This window comes from Nannobrachium achirus (genome assembly GCF_963921795.1).
Source record: "Nannobrachium achirus genome assembly, chromosome: 4".
Classification (NCBI taxonomy): Eukaryota; Metazoa; Chordata; class Actinopteri; order Myctophiformes; family Myctophidae; genus Nannobrachium; species Nannobrachium achirus.
In genome coordinates this window covers 59537574-59548780 of record NC_137813.1, presented here as the reverse complement: position 1 = coordinate 59548780, position 11207 = coordinate 59537574, and the positions used below count along the sequence as shown (strand labels likewise).

At 42.1% G+C, this 11207-nt stretch overlaps 3 protein-coding genes across 3 annotated transcripts; all 3 read right to left on the bottom strand.

The window, feature by feature from the left end:
* Positions 1–2233: 2233 nt before the first annotated feature.
* On the bottom strand, positions 2234–8035 carry LOC308283911 (histone H1-like; the record flags this gene model as incomplete). The annotated part of the gene is made up of 2 exons (XM_080724426.1): positions 2234–2368; positions 7526–8035. The coding sequence occupies 2 exons, from the start codon at positions 8033–8035 to the stop codon at positions 2234–2236; spliced, it is 645 nt and encodes a 214-aa protein (XP_080580552.1).
* Positions 3911–5118, bottom strand: LOC308284180 (histone H2B 1/2-like; the record flags this gene model as incomplete). Its single annotated transcript, XM_080724730.1, has 2 exons — positions 3911–4278; positions 4983–5118. The coding sequence occupies 2 exons, from the start codon at positions 5116–5118 to the stop codon at positions 3911–3913; spliced, it is 504 nt and encodes a 167-aa protein (XP_080580856.1).
* On the bottom strand, positions 6217–6528 carry LOC308283956 (histone H4; the record flags this gene model as incomplete). Its single annotated transcript, XM_080724470.1, has 1 exon — positions 6217–6528. One exon carries the CDS (start codon positions 6526–6528, stop codon positions 6217–6219), a length of 312 nt encoding a protein of 103 aa, XP_080580596.1.
* Positions 8036–11207: the final 3172 nt, after the last annotated feature.

Sequence of the window (11207 nt, the reverse complement as noted above, 5' to 3'; positions counted from 1 at the left end):
AACTGACTGCACAAATGGACTTAACTGCCCGTCTTAAATATGTATTTATTTTATTTAATAGGCTAGGCCTACTATGACAGTATTGTAGACCAGAGTATTGGTTCTCAAAATGATACTCGGGGAATCTCTGTATCGTCCCATTTGTTTAAGCGGGAGTCGAACCCGAGGCTCTCAGTGTCTAGCCCAACTCACCACCCGTCATGCTATTAAGCCAGCTATGTTTAATCTGTTGTCCGCCCCGTCTTGGCTGTAATAATTATAGGGCTACAATTAGTTATATATGAACCAATGGACCCTCATCATCCTAGCCTGATTTCAGACTGGAGAACCAGTCCGCTCAGTGGTCATCATCCTACACTCTCAACTTGTGAGTTGTGATTTTGGAACCATTTGGTTCCTAACTCCAAACGTCCCAAACTAAAATATAACAGCCCTGTATCTTTACCTCAGTGTTGGTACGACGCACGAGGGGCTCGAGGCGCAGGGCTGTTATATTTTAGTTTGGAAGTTTGCAAGTTAGGAACCCAATGGTTCAAAATTTATAGGCTATACTCTCAGAGTGTAGGATGATGAGTGCCTGGCTGCAACATACTGTCTGAGCGGACTGAGTCTCCCATAGGCGTGTTGGCGCGAGGGGTTGTGTGTTGGACTAACGATTGGATGATCCGAGTTCTATCACCGCTTCCACGCATCGCTGCATGCCTTGTATGTAAGTGTGTGTTGTGGTGCGCTATTTCTCCGTAGCCTATAGTCCTATATCAAAGCAAGCGACACGCATAACACAAAACATATAGTTCACCTTTGTATTTTTTATTTATTTATTGCGACCGTAAACAAATATATAGTTCACTTGTTTATTTTGTATAGCAGCAGGTGTGTAGAATAGCCTACTCTACCATCCACAAGACTTAGATAGCTTTTTAAAATAAACTTTCATAGTTATACTTAGTTATATAGTGCTCAGTTTTCTACGAAGGTTGCTTACGGGCGCCCCGGCGCACCCTTAAAAAAACCCTCGTATACAGACACGTCTGCAGCACCCGTGTGAAACTTGCGGACCGGTGTTTGCTTCTAAAATCCTCCTTACGATGGCCATTCGTGAGGTGTGCATTCAACCATCATCACAGCTATTTGGTTCCATTGTACGAGACGACCGGTTTCCTGAAAGCCCTCGTTGCTCTTGATTGACAGGTGCCTGCGCAGGCTGCGAGGGACGATTTTGGTCTCAACGACCATGCCTCGCTTACGAGCACTCAAAATCGCTTTGGGAAACGCGCCCAATAACTGAACTGAAAAGACAGAGAACACTGGACTCCAAACAAAAAAGACTGAAACCATGGCACCTATTGACTTTGTAAAGAAAAAGGGGGACATTTTTGTTTTGTCCTACTTATACTACTTATTTTTCTATTACACTTCTATGTCTTTATATAAGCCTTCTCTGGCTGACGTAAAAAAGTGGTTAAAAAAGAAAAAAAAAAGTAATGCCCTTACATAATTATTTTGTATCTAATTTAATATATATATTATTGTATTTAAATGCCTAATTTAATGCAAATGATGTAATGCAAATGCTTTAAAATGATTGTGAAACATGAAATGATTGTAAAACCTGCAAAGCTCAATAAAGTATATTTAAAAAGGTAAATGGTGACGCAAATAAAAGACTAACAATGATTTAGTGCTACAAAGTCATGGAGATTTAAATAGTTTTAACAAAGAATACCCAATACCCTATTTGCTAATTCCATCAAACCATTTCAATAGTCAAGTAGATCTGTTTATTCATACAATCTATCGATCTATCTATCTTAAACATGGTGGGAATGATATTTATATAACATATTATGTACTGTTTACTGTGTTGCTGATATTCCTGTCTCCTAACTCAAAGATTGTGCTTTCTGAGGACGTAAGGGAGGACAGGCAGAACAGCAGCGCACACACACACCCCTCCCCCTTGTTCATTTTTGGTCAGCGGGCGCCCCTTTTTATATTGATAGTCAACTCCTTCCACATCGTATATGATGTAGACCTATATGTATATCAAATGCCTGTATGAGGATTATGGTTCGGGTTCGTGTAATGGTACTATTCATGTCATTTTGAAGTTGACCCACAACGCCAGGGCAATAAATAACAGTTGTTATAGTTTAAAGCATGTGAGGAAAAATTCAGGTGGTTGGCTCTTAAAAGAGCCTTTGTGGGTGTAAATGTATATGGAACTGACATTTTACTTCTTTTTGGGTGCTGCCTTCTTTGCCGCTTTGGGTTTGGCAACCTTCTTTGCTGGAGATTTCTTGGCTGCTGCGGGCTTCTTAGCCACTTTCTTGGGGCTCTTGGTAGCCTTCTTCGGGCTTTTGGCAGCTACTTTCTTTGCGGTGGGCTTCTTGGCTTTCTTCGGTGATTTCTTGGCGGTTGCGGGCTTCTTTACTGCCGCCTTCTTGGTCTTCTTAGCCGCTGCAGGCTTCTTGGCAGCAGCGGGCTTCTTTGCTTTGACGGCTTTCTTAGCAGCAGGTTTCTTTGCCTTCACTACTTCTGCCTTCTTGTTCATCTTGAAAGAACCTGACGCACCGGTGCCTTTGAGCTGAACCAGGGTACCTTTAGCGACCAGGCTCTTGATAGCGATCTTGACGCGAGCCTTGTTCTTCTCCACATCGTAGCCGCCGGCGGCCAGAGCCTTCTTGACCGCAGCCAGAGACACACCGCTCCGCTCCTTAGAGGCGGACACGGCCTTGACGACAAGCTCGGCAACGCTGGGGCCAGTTTTCTTGGGTCGGGGTGCTGCCTTCTTCTTGGCTGCTTTGGCTGGGGCGGCGGCTGGAGCTGGGGCGACCTCTGCCATGATTCTCTTCTGGTTGGAGTTTCAAGTGCACTAAGCTAAAGTTTTTTTAATTTACAAATAGTATATGTGCCACGCTTATACTCAAATTGTATGATGTGTGTGCATGTTATACATGTGTATGTAAGGGACTACGATGGAAGTGTTGTTTGTGGATGTAGTAAAACTAATTTCTCAACATTGTTCAAAATCCATGATTGTATGTCAATGTACCTTCTAGGCTGAGTTGTACACTGCACACAGTGGTCAAGAGACGTCTGGGTGGGGGCCACTCCCCAGTCCCCATCAAAATAAGTTAATATAGTATTATTTTAATCACCTTTACTTGTACTATTCAAACACATACTCTGTGTGTGTGTGTGTGTGTGTGTGTGTGTGTGTGTGTGTGTGTGTGTGTGTGTGTGTGTGTGTGTGTGTGTGTGTGTGTGTGTGTGTGTGTGTTTCTCCCCCTCCTTTTGTTTAAGGCTATCAGTTTGGGTGTCATGTACACGAAAATAGAAAATGTTATAAAAAACACCATGCTAAGTGATTATGGATTTGACCTCACTGCAAGCTAAAGAGGAAAACTATTTAGGTTATGCTCATGACTGTCAATAATAATGAAATGAACACACTCATTCAACTCTAACATTGCGGTAACAATTTGAGGTAAACATTCAAAATGCTGTTTGGCTTCATTTACATTTCAAAGTGTGTTGCATTATGAATGAATCAATGAATGAATGAGCATTTGGAACAATTAAAACAAAGTGCATGTCAGTGTAAATACAGAGGACCACCACAGAGCAAGACAAACTCAGTTATGTAGCCTATATGAACGAAATGCATCCGGTTAGATAAAGCTATAACACTGGACAGTGGACAGATTAATTTATCCAAGAGGTAGGCTAGTCTACATTTTGCAGTGAAAAGGCTGATAACCCATACTGCATTTAAAGGCTCAATCATCTCTGCATCTACAGTCATTCGTGATACAAGCTGTTGACATTAACTGCACGGATAAACTCTTTTTTTGAAAAGATGGGTGGTCCTTAAAAGGACCGTTGTGTTTAGAGCAGACAGAACAGTTTACTTGGAGCTGGTGTACTTGGTGACAGCCTTGGTGCCCTCAGACACGGCGTGCTTGGCCAGCTCACCGGGGAGCAGCAGGCGGACGGCGGTCTGAATCTCCCTGGATGAGATGGTGGAGCGCTTGTTGTAGTGAGCCAAACGAGACGCTTCACCGGCGATGCGCTCAAAGATGTCGTTGACAAAGGAGTTCATGATGCCCATGGCCTTGGAGGATATACCGGTGTCAGGGTGGACCTGCTTCAGCACCTTGTACACGTAGATGGCGTAGCTCTCCTTCCTGGACTTTCTGCGCTTCGGCTTTCTTGGAGCCCTTCTTGGGCGCTGGCTTGGCAATTTCCGGCATTCTGATTGTATTCTATCAGTGGCTTACAAGACGAATGTGAAGGAGATCGCAGTCGCACCATTATTTATACACAGCCAATGCCAATGTGGTGGTGTGACTCCCAGCAGATGATTGGCTGATCCTCCCACAAAGAGGGCGGTCTTTATTTCTGTATTATTTCTCCCGCTCGTGCGCTCTATTGTCCCTGTAATATTTTGAGCGGCTAAATATGCACTTAGGGTAAATGTATATTTTAATGTCCATGAACAGGGACGTTGCATTTTCAATATTGAGCTGGGTGCTCGTTTTTGACCCCGCCCCTTTTTAAGTAGGTATTTGTACTTTACTTGAGTATTTCCAATTTCCAATACTTTTACTTCTACTCCACTACATCTCGGATCCAAATATTGTACTTTTACTCCACTACATTTATTTGAAAACTTTAGTTACTAGTTACTTTTCGGATATAAGTTATAATATTTTAAAACACACATTAACCACTTTAGCCATTATACCTATAGGTTGTTTGAAAATAGCCGATCTACAAGCTCCAAACGCATCATATCACGACGCCTTGTGAGCTTGTAGATCTGCTATTTTCCAAAAAATTGTACTTTTACTTTTGGTACTTTAAGTACATTTTGATGCCAATACTTTCATACTTTTACTCAAGTTCATTTTGAATTGAAGTACATCTACATTGCAGTATTGATACTTTTACTTAATAAGTAAAGAATGTGAGTCTACTGGTCTTTGCCATCTCCAGGCAAACGTCACAATGCAGTGTCAGCCTGGCTTCATCAAAGTCGTCTCCATAGAATTGCACCATGCGTTTGCGGGCGCTGTTTCCGACAACACAATCCTCCACATGTGTGATGACCATTTCCACACATGAGAAAAACTTTAGCATGATTCTCAAAGCAAAAAAACTTGCTAAAAGTGTCTAGCTGCATACGCAGGCCACGGGCTGAGTGCAATGTAGTTGGAAGCAATGGACTGCAGCGATGCCGTTTTAGTGGTCCAGCGTGTGGGGCACAGGGGTCGCAGAGACGGTGCGTCTTCGTCTTGGTAGGCTACAGTATAACAGAGCTACATCATACAGCCAGGATGTGGGCGGTTTTTGACGCTGTGTTAGCCCTATACAAAGCCAACGTGTGATATCGGCCGAGTGCCAGGAATGCAGTTTGGCCAGTTTGGGAAAACTTGTGAATGAGTGCTAGGAATTGTCAGCGAAAAATCAATGGGCTCTCATAACTGTACGCTCAAGCTCCCAGGCGCCCCCTATGATTCCGCCTCTGTCCATGAAGGTCCCCAAAGGAAACAGTGCTTTCGTGACTAACACAAGGTATAGACTATTTCAGTCTGTCCATTCATTGAGACAATGGCATTATAAGAAATAGTTAATAATTAAGTATTATAATGTGTAAATGTGATTCCGCTCTCTTCTGGGCTTAGAAAAACAAAATAGAGAACCGGGTGTTACTTTATTTTTCTCCATTCCTGAACCCTAGCCCGTTCATTACTTCAAGACAATGAAAGCAGCTTCGATTTAGTTCCATCACTCCAGTTAACTTCAGTTTGGACAATGTAAACTCTGTATTCTGACTATTTCAAAGTAAGATAATGAACTTGGTGTGTTTTCCCACCTCTACATGTTCATACACTAACAAGCGCTTGTCAAGGATTGTGTGCGAGGCTCCACCTTAAGTCCCGTGCTGTGCTTAAAATGGATTTATGAAGCAAAGCAGGGTTTATTTTGGGCAAATGTGGAAATAGACGACGTTTCTGCCTGGTCGTGCGTGTCGGATTACAACATGGTGTGTCTTTAGCAGCACAGCATATTCACGTTTTGTAATTGGATTGTTAACTTATCGTATTAAAGCTGTAGTTATTCACAAGTGGGAATGAACTCGTTACATAACGTGTGGGTGGCTCTTAAAAGAGCCTTTGGGTTGTTTGTTGGTACATCAAGTCAGCATTATTAACCTCCGAAGCCGTACAGAGTGCGTCCCTGTCTCTTCAGAGCATAGACAACATCCATGGCGGTCACGGTCTTTCTCTTGGCGTGCTCGGTGTAGGTGACGGCATCACGGATCACGTTCTCCAGGAACACCTTGAGGACACCGCGGGTCTCCTCGTAGATCAGACCGGAGATACGCTTCACACCGCCACGGCGAGCCAGACGGCGGATAGCGGGCTTGGTGATTCCCTGGATATTATCACGAAGAACCTTGCGATGCCGCTTGGCGCCTCCTTTCCCCAGTCCCTTTCCGCCTTTTCCACGCCCACTCATTTTGCAGTTTCAGTTCAGTCGAAGATGTAGAAGTGAATGATTCCAGAGCTCTGTGCCATGCCTTTTATCTGTGTTCTGAGGACGTAAGGGAGGACAGGCAGACTGCGTACCCCCTCCCCCTCCCCTCCCCCACCCCACACACACGCACCTCCCCTCTTGTTCATTTTGGTCAAATCACCCCCTAGTTTATTAGTAATACCGGTATTGCTAGTCAAGTCCTCTATATCATAATAATTGTACATTTTTTAATCGTATCCCCCCATTCATATTCTTGTCAATGTACATTTGGTGTTACTGAATACATGCCTAATACACCCTCTGGGCCATTGCATTTCTTTTGACTCTCAAGTTCAAACGTTTGTATTGTCACAGACATAACCTAAATACAGTTATCTCATCAATAAGTATTAATACGGAATTCTTGTCTCGCTTATTTGAGGTGGACCAGGGTTACTATGAATAATAATTTATATGATTCTGAACAATAACAATAGTAGTAGGCTACTATTCAATATCAATGTTGAATTTGAACCAAAACATACTAGTCAGGACAACGGTGAATCTAATAGTGATTTATGGATTAACAAAATTAGGTCATAGGGGAGGTGGGTGGGTTTGCAAGCTCTATAGCTAAAGTGAGAGAAATGGCCGCATTCAAAACGTAGGACAAAGTTAGGCTGTGCTTATGTGTTGTTGTTACCTTTGTCATAAATACATTTATGTCTAGACTGTTAGTGTAATTAATTATTTGTGAGTGGCATTAGACCATTAACACACATGCCTATTAAGCAGACTATTCCAGTGCTCACATATGACCATGGCATATAAAAAGTGAGGATACTCTTATAAAATGAAGTGGTTGGCTCTTAAAAGAGCCTTTTTTGTGGTAGATGGAACAAATTGTTTACTTCTTTTTGGGGGCTGCCTTCTTTGCTGCCTTGGGTTTGGCAACTTTCTTGGCTGGAGCCTTCTTGGCTGCTGCGGGCTTCTTAGACACTTTCTTGGGGCTCTTGGCGGCCTTCTTGGGGCTTTTAGCCGCTACTTTCTTGGCGGCGGGCTTGGCTTTCTTGGGTGATTTCTTGGCGGCTGCGGGCTTCTTTACTGCCGCCTTCTTGGGCTTCTTAGCCGCTGCGGGTTTCTTGGCGGCAGCGGGCTTCTTTGCTTTAACTGCCTTCTTTGCAGCGGGATTCTTCGCCTTCACCGCCTCTGCCTTCTTGTTCATCTTGAAAGAGCCAGACGCGCCGGTGCCTTTGAGCTGGACCAGGGTGCCTTTAGCGACCAGGCTCTTGACGGCGATCTTGACGCGGGCCTTGTTCTTCTCCACATCGTAGCCGCCGGCAGCCAGAGCTTTCTTGACGGCAGCCAGAGAAACACCGCTCCGCTCCTTTGAGGCGGACACAGCCTTGACGACCAGCTCAGCGACGCTGGGGCCGGTCTTCTTGGGTCGTGGTGCTGCCTTCTTCTTGGCTGCTTTGGCCGGAGCTGGAGCTGGTGCGACTTCTGCCATTATAGTAACTTTCCTGTCTTGTCGAAACTTGACACTGACAGTGTGTGTACGCGCTGAAGGGGCTGGATTTAAACACCACATGAGAACCATGTAGATTCAACCCACTGGGTCAGTGCTCTGTGTGCTGCAGAATACTGACACAGTTGTGTTTTCTCCTCAACAAAAAACACATAAAACACAAGTGAATAAAAGTGTTTAAGTCAAAAGAACAAGTGGAGCAGATAGCAGACTAGTTTCACGTCCTAATACAATCATGTAGAGCCCTAGGGACTCCTGAGTTTTGTTTTGGGACGTTTAAAACCTCGCTACAAGGAGAGATGTTGACCAACTTTCCTTTGTTATTTGGCTTTTAAAATATTTCCAACATACATTACTCTGGCAAATATTCACTGCACAGCAAGGGGAGATGTCTGGCAATGTATTACAAGTAAAACTAGTAATCTGTGTCAAAGTGTTTTGTTTTAAAATCAACATTTTCCAGTGTCTGCAAGCACACCTGTCCAGTGGCATGGCAACTTATGAGAGGACATGTGGTCATAAGCTCTTGTTTTGTTATTATTAATTTTGACTCATTTCACACCTGTAATTATTGAAGAAAGTCCAATTATATATTGTTTTCCAATGGTGCCATTTGCAACTAAATACATAGGTCAAACACACAAGACACAATGTAATAGTGTGTACAGTACCACATACTCAAATTGTATGATATGCCTATGCCTATACGTGTGTAAGTAAGGGACCACAATAGCAGTGTTGTTTGTGGATGTAGCAAAACAAATTTGTCAGTATACAGTTTAGCCTATGTTTTATGTTTTTTTTTTTTTTTTCTCCAAATCCATGGTTGTATGTCAAGGCACTTTTGTAGCATTGTAGGCCTTGGCTTGTAGGCTGAGTTTCACATTGCACAGTGCAAGTGGCCAAGAGGGGTCTGGGGACCACTCCCCAGCAAAATAAGTTAATCACAATTATTTTAACCACTTGCATACTTTGACTATTCAAAAATTTGGCAACATCACTTTTTCTTGTTTTGTTTTCTTTCTCTATCAGTTTGGGGCTCATGAAAATATAGGATATTACACACACCATGATCAGTGCTTATGGATTTGACCTCACTACAAGCTAAAAGGGAAGATTCAGAGGCTACTATCTTGCTCATATTTGACTGTCAGTAATAGATAATAAAAACAAAAAAGAAGATGAGTTTGTTTCGAACATAAAAAACATTTGCATGTCAGTTTAAGAACAACCACAGTGCAAAACAAACTCCGTGCCATGAGCTAAATTCAGTTCTGGCCTTACTAGACAAACCAGTTTACGATAGGGGTATCCTATATTTTGCAAATGTAAAGGCTAACAACACAGATACTGCATTTCCTAAAACAAGCTGTTCAAAATTTAAATCGCCATAAAGGTTAATCTCTTTTCTTGAAAAGATGGGTGGTCCTTAAAAGGACCGTTGTGTTTTGAGCAGGCACTAGGCAGGATAGTTTACTTGGAGCTGGTGTACTTGGTGACGGCCTTGGTGCCCTCAGACACGGCGTGCTGTACTTTTTTCTATTGCAAACTTCTAATACATTTTTCAATCAATCAATCAATCAATCAATGGGATGCATATAATTAGATGGAAATGCATGGTACAATAGCCACAGTAAGCATTCTTATTAATATTAAATTAAAGGTTCATTATTGAAGTGTCCTGTTTTTATTGCATTATCTATTTCTTCCATATGCTGCTATTTTGCATTTACCCACTAGGCGGAAGTATCTCACAACGTAGCACTGGCTGACCCATCCGTGACTGTCCTGGTCATTTTTATACATGACCTGCTAGCTGAAGTTCATCACTGTATCTATGGGAGGGTGCAAAGCTATCCATTTTAACTCATGTGTGATGGACTCTACAGACCTGTGATTGTGATGCTGAGTTGTTGAAAGAGAAGAGAAGTGGTTCAAATACATCATTTTACCAACCAACACTACTGGACAGGCACCTATCAGTTGGAATCACTATCAGAACTTTAAAAAGCCATTTATTGTATTTGATTACAGCCTATATGAATTCATAATGTGGTGATGTGATGCGTTGTGAGCTTGTAATTATAGCAGATCCCTTTTCTTTTGTTGATCTTTTGGAAGGAGTCCCCATGCATCCCCATTATTTCCTTCTATATTGGCAATTCAAAAAATACTTTGATTTAAAAAAATGTAAATTCTCTATTTGGGGCACAAAACCTTTTTTTCAGATGGGGGAGGGGTCCTTGGCAAAAGGAAAGAAAAAGCTACAGTCGTTGATGTTTGTTTCATTCTTTGGTTCATGTCTGACCTGAAGAAAAAGTCTCTATACCAGGGGTCTGCAATCTTTTTTAAATTAAGTGCCATGTTTTCATTTTCTAGGTAGTCGGTATGCCATGTCAACATACATTTTAATGACACCCCATCAATATTTCTGACATATTTTGATTGTCAGGACATTGTTATAACGACCATTAGACTCAAAGCAATAATCTACCTATCTCCCCGACTCCCTCCCCAGTCAAAGTTCAGAATGTAATGAATGTAGAATTATGTGCAGGACTTAATTTAATTGACCACATTTAAAACAATAATTGATTTTAAAATATATCTTCTGCCAGTGATCACCCTCACAGGGTTGCCTACCCCTGCTCTATACTGTCATATTGGCTCTGTCGGGTGGAAACCTCATATGTTCAAAACTGTTACTTTTCAGGTTTCAAAAGATTCAGATCTCAAGCTTCGCCTCACGCAACATTTTGAGCTTGTAAATCTGCAACTTTTGATGCTTTATGTGACACTGTAGGATGTGGGGGGGTTAGAATATAGAGATAAGAGGTTTCTATAACAACATTATACATCTATCTATCAGTTACCGGTATCTAAAAATAAGAGTTAACATGATACTGTACTTTTCAAAATGACAGACATCTATTTATTGATACAGGCTCGTTCACACATTTATACAACATACATGAATCCATAAAGCATTTATATTTCAATCAACTTCACAATGAATCAGCAGGTGCTGTAGACCTCATGTGTGTTGAGGAAAGCCATTTCTTCTAGCAGGTTTGTTGTTTAATCAATTCTGAGTTAGTCAATACATTACAGCAACACAGTGTCTGTCTATACATAGAAATGCATTTTGACTGCA